Below are 16,264 nucleotides of genomic sequence, written 5' to 3' on the forward strand. Positions count from 1 at the left end.
ACATAGAGGATGAAAAGAGGCATTGCCATTGCACCACTAAATCCATGTAAATGCGGTGTATCCGAAAGGATGTGCAAGGAAAGTGTTTCAACAAGGAATTCAGTGCTGAAAAGTCCAACCCTCCTTTTCCACTTTCTTGTCTCTTGGTCTCCTCTGACCTCTGCTTTAGTTTGCGACAAGTGGCCAACATCCTCAGGACTGGCACTACTCCCACATCCACAATGCTATATTGGGACCCTTTGGGGAACTGATGACGGAGGGTGACCTCAACCGCATTGAAAAGCAAATTGAGAACTTGCAGGTGATGCACAAGGTTTCAGAAGTTGAGAAGGAGCTGGAAGAGCTGGAGCAACAGTTGCATCAGCTTCTGCCTGTTTCGACAGCACTTAATCATGGACATTTTTCAGTCAATCCAAAGCAGGTGCATGGACAAGCTGAAGATCTTCCTGCCTGGTGCAGCAAGATTTCTACCTTGCTCAAGAGTATGGCTATTCTTCTTGCAACACTAGGAGGCAAAGAGATTGACATTCTGGAACTAATAAACCCTCCATATTCTCTGAAAGGGACAAAGAATGTGGTAGCAAGTCAGCCAGATCCAGCAATGGGATTTATTGGACGCTCTCAGTCTTTCTCTACGAAGGAAGATGTGGAGAAAGAGATGAAACAATTTGGTGTGTCGGTGAAAAACCTCAAGGCAAATTATGAAACTCAGTCACAGTCTCCGAATATCAGAGAAACCAGGATTTGTAAACGCCACAGCTCACTCCCAGTTGTAAGCAGGTCAAAAACCATTCCAGAAATGTTTTCTCTGAGTGACGCATGTCCCTCTGACCACTCACCTATGTTTCACACAAACTGCTCTTCGGCTTTAATGGCGGAGTCTGTCTTAAAACTTGTTGAAGAGCCACTTATTGAGGCATCTTGTGCTCATCAAACATTTGCCACCGCGAACATGACTGGTCAAATTAAGATCGATGAGTTCAACCAGGTTCTCTCTCCCGACCAATTTTTAAACAATCACCAACTGACCAGAAGTTCAGAGGTCCAGACAGACGTCAGCTATGTTCAGGAATGCATTGAAACAAGGAAAGAAAGGATTGTCTTCCTGTTTCTTGAACACTGGCGCAAGTACACCATCTCAGAATCCAGCAGAAGAGGAAGTAACGCGGATGCGAGCTGGGAGAACTTCAGTCACTCAAACGGAGGGATTGTTGGAGGGAGCCACAGTGAAGATGACAAACTCCTCCTTTTCATGAAGTCCAAGCAGGTTGTGGGTAAACTGATCAGCCACTGGAGGACCATCATGAGCCAGGTGCCCAGTCGTCAAATTCGCAGGCTGAGTCGAGCCCAGATGATTTACTGGCCGGAACATTTCTTGCCACATATTGACGGCTCACCTGTGAGCTACGAAAGCCTAACGCTCGATCTTTTTATGCTCGGATACTTTCAGCTTCTAGAAATGAACATGTCGCGCAGCGAACGCAAGTTCCGCCACCTCTTGTGCTATGAGATGTTTGATCGTCTTGGCAGGCATCAGTGGGAAGTCATAAAGCAGTTCCACAAGGAGGTCATGTGGGAAATTGAAAGCGGGAAAAGAGACTGGTCAGATAGTTTTGAGGACATCAAACTAAAGTACTTTGGGGATTTGGATCAAGAAGGGGGAGTTATGATGACGTCTCTGCAGTCCACATCACCTGAGGAGACCTCCATTCCAGAGGAAGAGACACATCCGCCCCCACCCTCTCATCCTCCACCCCCGCCACCTCCAAACGCACATCCTACTCCAGCAGATGCCACACTGCCATTTGAATTGAATTTCTCCATCGAGTCACCTTATGCTGTCCTGGGTGCTACGTTGGACACTAGGCAACCCATGGGACAGAACATGCAGCTGGACCCATTAGGAGATTCAGGGTTGGAAATAAAGGACATGTCATTAAACGGGCCAAATGCTCAGCAGGATATAAACAAGAGTGCGAAAAACGTGCAAAAAAGTGATGCAATGACAAAACTCTCACATCAGTTTCAGGACTTTAGAGAAACCCAAGAACCTGTTGTAGTTGCAGAGGATGAAACCAGACCAGAACATATGAACAAGACACTACATACAGAAAACGAGGACTCAATTAAAGTGATTTATGAACTCAAGCAATTTAGTAATGAGGAAATAATTCGATACATTGACAGAAGCTTTGCATTTTGGAAAGAAAAGGAAGCTGAGCTTTTTGATATCTGAAATGTCTTTAAAATTATCCATATTAAATTCTCAATGTAGGTAGCATTCGGCTTTAGTTTAAAACGCTGCCAATATTCCGGTATGTAAGACCGTGGAAACAAGCACAGAAATCCAAATATGCTCTAATTCTTGGGTACTCTTTCATCAATGGTATTCTCAGTAACGTAAACCCATTTGATTGTTGGCGCTGCAATGACTCTCGGCCTTGTACTACAGAAACGAGTTATAAACGCTACTGACGGCTAACTCAATCATCAAGCCTCATGAGAACATATTGTTTTTGTTGTAAAATTTTTACTTTATTATGTGTCATTGTGGAGAAAATGCCACTGTTGTATATGGACATATATGGTGTAAATGAGGCTTCCATCAAACAACTTAGTAAAGTAAAGAGGAAATATCTTCATTGATAGTGGTGGTGACATTGAGAAAATTGACTTTTAGTTTTTTTGTAAAAAGTTCAATGCGGAAATAATGTCTATTTACATCATGAATTCACGATCAGATTATTTTCAAACACTTTGTAAACAGGAATAGCCCATGTCAATAGTGATCTAAACGATTTTTCAAATGATACCATATTGAGGACTGCAAAGCTATGTTTCCTTTTTAGGGAAAGGGGCAATAAGCCTCCTTTAATCCATTACAAATCCCATACATGTTATAATTAAGATGACATTTTTAAAAAGTAAAACGTAAAATAAATACATTTGCAGTTCTAATACCTGAACTGTGAAGTAGAAAGGGAACGTTGCATTTCTAGAAATGGCTGAAAATTTGTTTAAATGGCATCACCCATTATGTCTCAAATTGTTTTTATTTGTTTTTTTAAGACAACCAGTTATTGACAGTTTCATGTTGCCTCATTCTTTAAAATCAGCTGTTATTTGTTCACTGTGCCTTAATTTTTACAGTAGACAGCAATTGTCAAATTTGTGTATCCCTGCGATGCATAAAACCTTGGAGATTTTGTTGCCCAAGTTATATTCCATGAACTCAATATGAATCAAAATACTATGGTTAGAGTAGTGGGGTCCTGATGTATAACATTTTATTATGAACAAAGTGTTAACAACCCCTGTAAATTATAAATACACAGGCGAGTTAGGTAAAAGGGATCCAAAACCCGATTTTGTTTGGCATGTTAGACCTTAGGATAATTTCTAGGTTTGTAGGATCATATTGCTTACAGAAATCTACCAGTGAACTTGCTCTATTCTGCATTACCAGCTCAGTAGCCTAGATGGTAAGGCGCCCGCTTTGAGACTGGGAGGTCGGTGGTTCGCGCCCCGGCCGAGTCATTCCTAAGACTTAAAAAGTGGTCGGCGGCGCCCTCTGTTGGCTGCGGCTGCATCGGCTCGCTACAACGGGTCAGGTGCAATCGACATTTCGTTCTGTGTACATTGTTACACAGAATGACAATACAAGGAAATTATTATTATTATTATTATTATTTTCACACCAATTTTTGAGCGTTTGTGTGGTTGGAGATTTCTCTGATTCATATGTATGTTACTGTTTTGCTCTTATAAATAAAGCTGTTTACATTCTTTGTGAACATGTAAACTTGTGAGCTATTAGGTAATACACAATTACAATATGGATTAAAAGCCATGCACATTATTCTTTTATTTCAGAAATAAGGACAACTTTTGGAATCATTTGGTTGACGAAGGGTTACATTATCTGTTTAAAGGGGCGGTTTGCATTATTTAGCGCCTCCTGGTGGTAAAAAAAAAATACATACATATATATATATATATATATATATATATATATATTAAAAACAATTTAAATAATTAGCACGGATACATTAACTATCATATAAACATTCATTTTTTTTAAATACAAAAAAATGGGCATTTATTTCACATGGCATGAGCCTCTCCGAAAGTTAGCTGACTGAATCATCCGTCATCTTGCTGCTATGGGTACCCAAAAACTTACAAAAGACTAGTCGTCTTGCAAGGCATTGATCTGTGAGGTCTTACAGTTTGGTCATTTTGTCTCCCACAGCATTGAGATTACCTTTAAATAACCCTCTTAGCAACTCCCGCTGCTGCACCATCTTAGTCTGAGAAGCCAGAAGAAGGTTACAGAGGCTCTTAATCAACTGCAACTTCACAAATAAGATGGTTTTTTGAGTGGAATCTGTGATTTTGTGGTTTCAAGTTGATAAATGCAGATTCAGTGGTGCCATGTCAAGACCTTTCACACTATAGATCAAAGTAAAAGATTCAACAAAACACATAGAAAAAACTGTGGAGGTTCCCCAAGAGTTAGTCGAAAATAAGCGGATCTGGAGCTGCCATGCGACTCTTTGGCGGTCCCTAATGGCTCCCTGGTGTTCATTGTTATTGTTTTCCAATTAATATTGATAAATAAATTGTGTGTGTGTGCATACATATAATATATATATATATATATATGTATATATATAATGGGCGGCCGAGTGGTTAACATGTCCGTGGCAGAGTTCTACGGTCATGGGATCAAATTTAGCTACCAGCCTACCTGTGCAGAGTTTGCATGATCGCCTCGTGTTTGCGTGGGTTTCCTCCGGGCGCTCCGTTTTTTTTTCCACAATCCAAAAACATGCTTGTTGGGTGAATTAGCCGGTCCAAATTGTCCCTAGGTGTGAATGAGCGAGTGATTTGTCTGTCCCTGTGTGTTCTGCGACTGGCTGGCAAGCAGCTAAGGGTTTCCACTGCCCAAGGACAGCTGAGATGGGCTCCAGCACCCCCGCGACCCTACTGAGGATAAGCGGTGCAGCTATAGGATGGATGGATGTGTGTGTGTGTGTGTGTGTGTGTGTGTGTGTGTGTGTGTGTGTGTGTGTGTATACTAATGTGTTGACTTCTATTTAAGTCCCATATAGAGCTTTTAATTTTGTGCTGCTCCAAACGTATGTTGTTGGTTTTTCTTTTGTTCCAATATGGCTTTCAACGTTTTGAGTTTCAGAGCCTATAAGTCACATACAAGTTATTTCCTGAACTAGATTGACTCAGTAAAAAACATGTATGCGTCACTGTAAAAGTAATGCTTTCAAGAGTCGTATTTCAGGTAGTCCAGGGGTCGGCAACGAGCGGCTTTGGAGCCGCATGCAGCTCTTTGAAGCTCCCTATTGGCTTTAGTGAATATGGATATATACAATATGCATATACACAGTATGTATTGTCTTCTTTATAAGGCTTATACAAAGCTTTTAATTTTTTTGCATCTCGGAACATATGTTCTATTAATTCAGTCTAATATGGGTCTTTCAACATTTTGAGTTGCGAACCCCCGAGTTAGTCGATCCCTGAATAGCTTTTCAATATTTCTAACACCAGCTGATACTCCGAAGAACAGTTGTTCCGTTCCATTTTTAACAAAATATTTAGCAATGCATGTGAAAATTAATCCATTCTTATTGCATGCAAATAAGGGACATTTTTGATCACCTTTTTTTTTTTACTTGTTTAATTCCCAAGGGAATCATAAAACATTTATGACGTGGATTATCTTACTTGTATTCCTTTTGCCAAGACAAGCGAAACACTTAAACAGACGAAATGCATTCAGGGGTAATGTATCTTGTCAAGTCAAAAAAAAGGGAGAATCGAAGATGGCTGCTGCCCTCTTTGCTGCCGCTCCTCGCATTACAGTCTAAAACCAGACAATAGAATCCAGTTACACGTTGGCGCTGGTGGAGAAAACGTCATATGTTGACTCAGTGCGCATTATTAAGTATGTCTCTCCAGTTTCTCTGTTTTATGTGTAACTTTTGCACATCGGTACACTCAATGCATTGAGCGCTCTTCCATAAAGCCTTTTAATACAAGAGCATGTGGTTGAACAGTGGGATCATCAGTTGTTTGTCCTCTATGCAAAAGCTCATAACAACATGAGCAATTGTATAACACGGACAAAATGCATTAACTAGTAAGCATATTAATTAAAAAATGGGCTCCAACATGTTCATTAATTTTGGCTTTGTGAAATACCGTGTAAAAATGTAACACCAATGAGTTGCTCCATATTTTTTATATGAGGTTCACTGTTCAGGGATCCCTTAACCGCCAGGGCTGTAGGGGCACCACTTCCTGTGGTGTGTCCTGGGCAAGTGCAGCTTGGCGGTACCCATCCCACTCCAGGCCGGTTTATGGGGTAGGGTCTTGCTTCCAGACATGAAACAGTCCTGGTTTCCATGGTTAACTGTAACAGGAGAAGCCTCCTGATCTGACTATGATACAGCACTTTTATCATCTGGTCACTGTTGGTTTCCGGTGTAAAGCGTCATCCCGCTCTTCAGAGATGAGCTGGATCGTTTATTTTGGGGGAGGGAATGTAAATGGTCTGCATTTATATAGCACTTTTCAAGTCAATGAAGACCTCCCAAAGCGCTTTACAATGGGCTTCACTTTCCCTTTTACACACACTAACTAACAGATAGCAGCATCAACCATGCAAGGCAACAACCTGCTAAATGGGGGCATTAGGGATTTAGTGCCTTGCCCAAGAACACTTCGACATATAAGGAGGTGCCGGGAATTGAACCTGTGATCCCAAGACGAGTGCTTTACCTCCTAAGCTACTGCCGGAATGTAACATCAGCAGTAGACCAGGGTTCACTCTTTTCTATTAACAACCAGTAGAAACTATTGTCCAAGTGTATAAACCAGTGGTCAGGAACCTTTTGACCCAAAGAACCATGTAAGCAGAATTATTTTGATTTTTTTTTTCTTGCGAGAGTCACATCATATATATTTAAGCCAAAGTAAACAAAACCGCCAAACCCAATCTCCAGACAAAAGCTAATTCTTAAGGGCGGCAGTGGCGCAGGAGGTAGAGCGCTCGTCTTGAGATCAAGAGATCGCAGTTCGAATCCCGGCTCCTCTGTGTTACATGTCGAAGTGTCCTTGGGTAAGACACTGAACCCCTAATACCCCCAATAAGCAGGTTAGCGCCTTACATGGCTGCACGGCCGCTATTGGGAAATGTGAAGCACACTGTAAAGCGCTTTGGGAAGTCTTGACTTGAAAAGCGCTATATAAATGCAGATCATTTCATTTCATTAAGCATATTTTAAATCACTGTATGATGTTTGATGATATGATGAAATCTAGGAAATAATAATAATGCCAGATCATGTGTCCCATATCAATATAAATATACCACTTAAAATGTGTCTCCATCACAGTTAGATAAGAGTGTTAAGGCTCTTTTTGTCATTAATATTTTTTTCAAAACAAGGTTCAAGCAGAGGTTTTTGTTAAAATGTCTCAAAATACTGCAAATAAGTTGTATAACTCATTTACATTCTGTGCAGACGACGCTGGCAAGGAAGAAAAGTAGTGCGTGTGCGCTCTGTGTATAACCGCGCCCTATCCAACCACTCACCCAATCAAATTTCTCTAAGTGCTTTGTTAGAGCTTCTGGGTATTTAAAGTCTGTTATGTGGTTTTTCATCATAAACCATCCAGACAATGAACATAGATTGTTAAATGAGCTTCCATATAAAGGATTATTTAGCAATTTACAGTCAAAACAGGGTCTGTTGGTGTGACAGCTTGACTGTAAACTGTAGTCAAAATCGTGTCCTATATATCCTTGACTGAACCGTTTTTTGAGCCAGTGACCTCTTGGCGCCGCACATATCAAGACATCAAGTAAATGCTCAAAGTCCATTTTATCTCCCAATTATATGTGCTCATATAAAGACACCTGATATAAACCAAAAGTAATTGCCCCAAATTTACTTTTTTTTAAGAAATAAGCTTTTGTTAATATTCATAGTCATATCAAAGGTATTGCTTTGACTCAAAGTTAAAGCTTTAACGTTTTTGACAGCACTAAAACATAATTTTAAACATGCTCTAATGGAGTAGAGTCATTCACAAAAAAAATAGAAGTCACATAAACATCAATTAATACAGTAAGTGGCTCGATCCCCGATGAAAAGGGAGTGTTACCGAGCTTGTAGAATTAACATTGTTATTAATTTACTAAACAGGTTTGTTACTTTCTGTCAGCCTGTTGATTCAGAATTTTTTTTACGGTTTTAAAAACAAGTTTTTATTACCTGATGTACTCACCACTACCTGTTGAAGGGGACAGCTAACCAAGCGCTCTTTTAGATAACATTACTTTTACCACCAAAGAAACAGTACATAGTTCACAGATCCCTTAACCACCAGGGTCATAGTGGCACCACTTCCTGTGGTACGTATTGGGGAAGTACAGCCTCTGCCGGCCCATCCCTTTCCATGCTGTTTTTTTGGGCTAGAAATTTGCTTACCCACATGCAACAGAAAGTACGGGTTTCCATGGTTATATCGATCCAAATAAATAAACTCTATTTAGGCTTGAGAATGTATGCTGTACAACTGCAGTGTATGAATACAAGCATAGAGGAATACTCAATTCTATGGGGGACCAATCCTGCCATTCGGTTGATGTATAAATAACTAAGAATATATACTTGCCTAATAAATAAATTAACACATAACTGAATAACATAATACCTAAATATATGACATGAATGCAATTTACTTTGTGATTTATTTAGTCATTTATTTTGGTATTTATTTTGTCATTTTTTGTCATGTATGTTAATGTGCATTTGGCTTTGTATTTCGTCATTTATTTTGCATACATACCACCACCTCATTAGAGTACTGCTTTCTTCCCTTTACAACGCCTTTTTGTCACGCGACAAACAACACAGCAAAATAAGAACTGAAACAAGTAAATCCCAAATAAAAATGCATAAATATATAAATGTATTGTATTTGTATTTTATATTCAAGTATTACCTGTTTTTTATGTGTTCATTCATTGATATGATATTTGTGGGTATTTATTTATTTTTACATTTATTTCTACATATGGCAGGATCAGTCCTCCATAGAATTCAGGTACTTAAATGCATCACCTGTCTTCCATCAGCAATACCTCTAAAAGATGAAGATAAAAAACTAATCCACTTACAATTTAATCATTCATTCTTGTTTAACTTGTTAGAATCCTCAAAATGTCAGCCCCTTAAAATAAAATGGCAAAATTTAGCAGGGAAAAGGACTAATTGTGATTAGAATAAAACATCTGCTTACTTTTTTGTCAACACCATTTTATGACATGTTACTGAGCATGCTGAAAAAAATTCAGTTCATAATTCGATTTTCAGAGCCGTTTTAAATCAAACAAGCAAATATGGCCCGGCATAGAAGATTGGCGTGGTGGGTGGTCAAGAGCTGCTAAACCAAATTTAACCGCCAAGTGGCGTTAGACACATCATGAAGGCAGACCACACAAGAGCATATTTTTTTCAATTTTGGGGGTATTTACTGGAGGTGCCTTGACACAAAATCCAGCTTAATACACTCGTGGAGGCCTAAAGTACAACAGTGTAACTTTTCACGAAAATCGATTCAGCAGTTTCAGAGCCTATAAGTCACATACAAAAACATACATGCGCGCACACAAATCGGGATTTATTAAGTTGTTTGGATATATTTAATCAAATAAGGGTATGTAAGTTTAAAATTATATATTCCTGGAGAGAGCCTGCAACATCAATTGTGACTCTGTACATAATTTCTGTTCCTTTCAACTGTACACCAGCTCTGAGTTAAGGGCCTCCAGCATAAGATTATACCATTTAATATAAATGTGTAATTCTTGTCCTCCAGAAAAACACATTTTTATTCATTTTCCTTTTGTTTCATTTCATTTGTTCGTTTTACCTTATAAGATAAAATAAATTAAATGTCAGAAAAGGGGTTTTAAGCAAAACAGTGCATGGGTGTGGCAGACAATGCGAAACTAGTACTCACACAACATCCTTCACTCTGGTGATGTTGACAGGCCGACGAGGAGGCAGCACGTTTGGCTTCAATGCCTGCCTGGAGGAGAGACATGATGAAGAAAAAAATGGAGGAAGATAGGTGAGTAACTAAACTCTGTTCCCAACAATATTAATACCCTTGCCGGTCGATGTTTGATGATTACTGGAAAATTTGAGTCGTACAATTTGGAATGTGATTCATCACGTTTGACATGTCAGTTTTGTTTACCATTAAACATAAAGAAGTAACGAATGTAATTGTTGTAAATTGTGTGTGATATTTACATTTTTTCTTCTTGTGCTTATGCCCTTCTGATGTGACAGGGAACAAAAGAGGTAAGATTTTTTTCTCCATATGCACTGTATATGTATTTCATCATTGAGATTTAAAATGACACCTATCACAAGTAAATTTACCATTCACGGTTCTTGTATACTGAAAAATCCTATTTATTTTCTTATCTTTCCTCACTTTTAAGTCTCTTTACCTGTTTATCCTGGAGTGCCATGTATAATCTTGCTGTAAACAGTATTCACTATGTTTCTATCAATGGCAATAAAGACAATTGTATTTCCAATCTCATCTAGTGCAATGTCAATACAGTTTATGCCACTGGGTAGTGCCGTTTTTATTTGTAAACAATTTAATTTGAGAGAAGGTCTCTGAACACTAAAAGTATTTTGACATACACGGAATAAGCTTTGTTTTTGACATGTTAGTTTTTTAATGACATCTGAATGAGAATAATATCCAAAGTCAAATGCTCTCACCTGACCATCAAAAGTTTTTCTTTGGCTTCTGAGACAATAGTTTCACGTTAACGTACCTCCTGTTAAACAATTATTAATGATTTTTACAAATATCCCCAAAACTCTAAATATCAAAGCGTCTTCATTCCAAGCTTGTGCAGTACGGTATAGCTTATTTAGGAGAGAGGCGACATTGGGGTGGTGTCATTTGGTTAACCATCACTGCACAATTGTGCTACGTAATTCAAATGATGTACAGATTATTTGCTTGTCCTTAATTTTGTAATAAAAAGGGTCAATCTTTACATAAAATGTTAAAGTTGACCCAAAAAACTTAATTTCATTTCACCAATTTTAGTTTAGCTATTTCCAAAATCTAAAATACAAATGGATCTCAATAACTGTATTTTGTGCATCCGTTTAGCAAAAGGTCTTGAGTAAGTTCAACATCCTTTTTTTCAATATATTCTTCACAGCTCTCAATCAATTGTAAAATGTGTGTAGTGTAAATTATTATTTTTTAATATGTGCAATATTTTTTTTATCTTTGGCAAATTAAAATACTGGAAAAAGTGCATTTATAAAGTTTATAAAAATGGATGTAAAAGCAGTAAATGGTTGGTTGGTTGGTCGGTTGGTCGATTAATTGATTGATTGAGGCAGCAGTGGCTCAGAAGGTAGAGCGCTCGTCTTGGGATCAAGAGATCGCAGTTCGAATCCCGGCTCCTCCGTGTTACATATCGAAGTGTCCTTGGGTAAGACACTGAACCCCTAATTCCCCCAATATGCTAACCTGCATATTGGGGGTATTACATAGCTGCACGGCCACTATTGGGAAAAGTGAAGCACACTGTAAAGCGCTTTGGGAAGTCTTGACTTGAAAAGCGCTATATAAATGCAGATCATTTCATTGATTGATTGATTGATCGATTGATTGACCATTTTATTTTCATTTTCCGTTCATCCAAATGCAATGCTACGAATAATTCTAAATCAACAACCTTATAAAAAAATTGATTTTTTTTTTTTAAATGAAAAAAAGAGATTATGGCAATAAGCCAGACATTTTTTTGATTTGACACTTCTCACAATAACATATTAGGAAACCAAATGATGACAGTATCCCAGAGTATTAAATGAGATATCATGGAGCTGTGTGAAAAGCATCCTTTTTGTTTAGATATGGTTGAGGTTAAACATTTGTTGGCCTGAAGAGGGATAGGCACCACCAGGCTGTACTTGCCCAAGTAACACCACAGGAAGTGGTTCCCCTACGAGTCTGGACAGCCACAGCCCGTAGTAGAATATCAATATTAACAATCACATCTTGAAGAAAAATTATCTTGTTCCCCTTTTTTTGCTCATTTTAAATATTATTCATCCCTTCATAATAATTGTTGGAAGGAATACTTTTATTATATAAGAAAGTATACTTAAAATCAGTAAAATTTTCAATTACTTAAAGCCCCAATGTGTAATATTTGACAACTAGATGGCACTCTGTTGTCTGGTACGAGCTAGGGCCAGTAAACAGACTGCACAGCAGGGCAGCAGGATGCCGGACAAACGTGGCGCAGATTAAAGTTGAGATTCCATGGTGTAAATACAAATTTCTCGACCCATGATTTTTTTTTTTTTAGATAGAATTTTATATTGGTACGATAGTTCGTGTATTTTTAATAATATTCAAATCAATGTTGTTGTCGTTTTTTTTTTTTTTTACCAGATGAACGTTGTTTTATTCCACTAGGAGATACAAAATATTACATGCTGTCCCTTTGAAGTGGGGAGTGTCATTTGAGGTGTCCTTAAAAAGTCTCAAGTTAAACATTTCTCTATTAAGTATGCGTTAACAGTGCCCAACTGAGGTTAATAAACCATTATGCTTCATTTTACATTGTGCCTGTCTTTTATCTTACTTTTAGCAGAGCTGTTCTCGACAAAACACATTGGGTTTGAGGAATGAAGGCTAAACGGAGCGCTGGAGAGTGACATCCTGCTCTTCCCCACAGTTTTTTCCCATTTCTGAGTGTAGCATGAAAATGGTAAAATAAAAAAAGGCCTGCCTCAAGTAGAGTCGCAACACTAACCCAAACCCCAAGAAAGATGAAAAAATAAGTTTTCGATCGCGTGTAAGAAATGCACGTACATGCACATGCATCATGAAAGAGCTGACTGAGTCTGCGATGATGACATAAACCAGGAGATGTTGGCAGCGGTTAAATAAGATAAAAATTCTCTACAGCTCAATTAAACCCTTGGGGTTCGAAATAACTATCTATTTGAGTTATTTAGACCATGGAACATATGCGCCCACATGGTGTTTATTTAATTTCCAAAATATATATTTTTTTACTTCCAACTTAAAATGTTTAGGAGGACTTAAGCTGCGTGTACAGATGTCATTTTTTAAGCCCTAAATTTAGTGTATTTGCAATGCTTTTTATTAAATTATAACATAAAAACAATCAAAGAGACAAAATATTTAACAACTGCAGGAGATGGCGGCAGAAAGTAACAAAGTTTCAAATTCCATACAGCTCCTTTAAAAATGTTTTCAAATATGAGGGAATAATATTTATGATAGGCTAAATAATTTGCCAGTGGCACTTTTCTTTATTATTTTCGCACTGATCTGTTTAATAAGAGTTGACCTAAAATAGGGTTCCTCAAGTACTGTAGCGGTGTCAGAAGAACCTCTAGTATTTTTTTGTAGTAGTGAGTATTGAGTTGCAATGCTACCTTAGACTTGGTTTGTGAATATCATTGAACCTTGAAACTATTTTTTTCTGAACGGACATAGGAAAGCAGAGGAGGAGGCCAAACAAGCCAAGGAGGTGGAGGAGAAGACCGAACAGGAACGACTGAGGATCCTGGGTTACGACGAGACCAAACTGGCCCCCTGGCAACGACAGATCATCCTGAAAAAAGGGGACATAGCCAAACAGTGATCTGCTTTCCCTCTTTCTCCTCCCATTGTCAGTCAACTCTCAAGGCCTTTACTGTTTATTTCTTCGTTCGTGCCCTCAGCGATGGAGAACTCGACACCTACCCCGACGATGCCCCGTTTTGTCCCTCGAATCAAACCGATGCAGCCGAGGCTTGTAGCTCTCCTTGGTATTTGTCTCAAGTCTCAAGGGGACAAACTTTAAGCGCTAGTCTAGATTGGACATTCTCCGATTGCCCTCTCATACTTAAAACTGTCTTTAAAACTGCACGTGTCCTTAAATCCTCCCATTATGATTGTCTCAAAACTGGTGAGTGGATAAGTGGCATTATTGTTACATTGTTGCCATGGTAACAGGATCTCTTTTGCACCATCCCCACCCTCGCCATTGTGTTACACCTGCATTGAAATACTCATCCAAAATCTACATGAAGCCCGTTTTGTGTCACAACTATAAACCCTCTTTCTATGCTTTATTATCATAGTTGCTATTCATTCTCTGAGCAAACTATAGCTCTTAACAGTCACATTTTCTGAATATAATCGTTTAAGCAAAATCTAATTCATGCTTTTAATGGATTTGTTTTTAATGATCGGTTTAACGGTACATAGATTTCCATTTAATAATCAGACTACCTGGATCATAATTCCTTTTTAAATGTACGTTAACACTTTGTTAAATATTTCCTTGTGTTGCAAGTCACATCCTTTGTATCACATTTGTTTAAGATATAGGGTGTCCCATATCTTTTATACACAAGATACCAGTTGATAACTCAATTATTTATTCTATCTTTATAGATGGAACCCATTAAACAGAGTGATGGCAGCCAGAGTTGAATTTGAAGAAAGCACATGTAATTTAAAATGTTACTAGAAGTATGAAAACGGGCAGAAGTGCAAAGACAATTTAGGAGGTAAACAAGGTACCTTTAAACTTACATCTAATTCAAGTGATGGTAACTTGTGTTAGTGACTCTTTGCTAAAATCCCTCCTAAATTTCTTAGCACTTCTACTGTGTTTTCATACTTCCGGTAGTATTTTAGAATACATTTTCCTTCAAGTCAAGTCTGGCTGTTACCACTCGGTTCATTCTATAAAGGAAGACTAAATAATTGAGTTATCAGCTGATAAAATGTGTATACATTTTTGGGACACCCTGTACATTACCAAGGTCACGTGATTCAGTTAATGTGTCCGCAAATTAAACACAGATAACAACACTGAAGACAAAAAAAGATTTACAACAGTTAGCTGACACATGATGGGTTGGAGCGCAAGTAAATGGGATGTTTTGCTTGTACAATGGGGAGTTTTATAGGAAGCAGGAAAATGTCTTGCTAATAAAGAGACGGTGGGTATTATTTGGCACCGCTTAGTGGTAAAAAAAACTTCATTCATTAGAAAGAAAACAATATTTATTTAAATATTATGCAAAATGCATGCACTGTCATGAACTGTGCTTTTTTTTAAATTCTTGAAAGTCAAGAAATTTGCGTTTAATTTACATAACATGAGCCCCACCTAGAGGGGGGCGACATAATTTTCTATCATCTTACTCCTAATTCTTGGTCACTTTGAGTCGCCGTAGTTTGTATTCTTAATTGTGCTTTTGAGCACTGGTTTTCAGTTGCACTACAGACAGCAGCAACATCTAGTGGTCAAATAATACTTACTGTCCCTTTAAATGATGCTTAGAAATTGTACATAAAGCAAGCACATCATTAAAAAAGTAATATATAGGTATATGAATATTATTTTGAGATATGTACAGTAGTAACTGAATTTTAAGATGACATTAAACATACATGTTTACAGTAAATGACCATTTGTTGGAGCCTGGAGCGAGCACCTCGTCATCAGTAGGAACATTCAATGACTTTCATCAGCTGCCATACGATGTTGAAATTCAAAACGATGTAATCGCCATTTGATTTTTTTATGCATGTAAAGTCTGTATATAATCCCCCTCTGTGACCATGACGACATCGGTGTCTGCGTTCTGGGTTGTCAGCCTTGATTGAGGTGGATCAAATGGTGGCTAACGCTTGCAAGAATGATTCTTTTCAGCTTGGTAAGAATTTAAAATAAATCGTTATTGCAAGGAGGTGTCGGACCGTGCTTTTGTTGACTCCGATTACAGTAGCTGACTTATTTATGTTTTTAAGATAAAAGAAGTTGTTGTCATTTTATTCTAAATATTAATAGTTTCAAAACTACTCGGGATTTTCTGCTACAATTAGTTTGGGGAAAGTCAAAGCAAGATTTGGTTTACACTCTTTAATACAGTAATGCAATAATATCCATTCTGTTCACCGAAAGGAAACTGCACTCCTGACGCCGCAATTCATTATCACCCATCGCATGTTGCCGTGAGCGGGGACCTGTAGAGCACACTTTTGACAGGCGTGGCGGCTCGTTTTTTGCCTTTAGTGTATTTCTACCTGAAATAAACTGCACTTATGTTGCTATCAGCGGTGACTTCCCAAAGGCACTTTTGTC

At 38.2% G+C, this 16,264-nt stretch overlaps 1 protein-coding gene across 3 annotated transcripts in view; it reads left to right on the forward strand.

The window, feature by feature from the left end:
• Nucleotides 1-15,869, forward strand: part of espn (espin) — a 58,470-nt gene extending 42,601 nt beyond the window's left edge. For 2 of the 3 annotated variants that reach the window (XM_088332119.1, XM_088332121.1), the window contains 3 exons: nt 10,085-10,163; nt 10,379-10,400; nt 13,618-15,869. In XM_088332119.1, the coding sequence (XP_088188245.1) occupies nt 10,085-10,163; nt 10,379-10,400; nt 13,618-13,765 (249 nt within the window). In that variant the 3' untranslated portion in view covers nt 13,766-15,869. Of the gene's footprint in view, nt 1-169; nt 3,653-10,084; nt 10,164-10,378; nt 10,401-13,617 lie in introns of those variants that run through there. The other variant, XM_088332118.1, reaches the window with a different exon arrangement.
• Nucleotides 15,870-16,264: the final 395 nt, after the last annotated feature.

The sequence above is a fragment of the Urocampus carinirostris genome, chromosome 3 (genome assembly GCF_059441175.1).
Source record: "Urocampus carinirostris isolate Australia breed hairy pipefish chromosome 3, RoL_Ucar_1.0, whole genome shotgun sequence".
NCBI lineage: Eukaryota > Metazoa > Chordata > Actinopteri > Syngnathiformes > Syngnathidae > Urocampus > Urocampus carinirostris.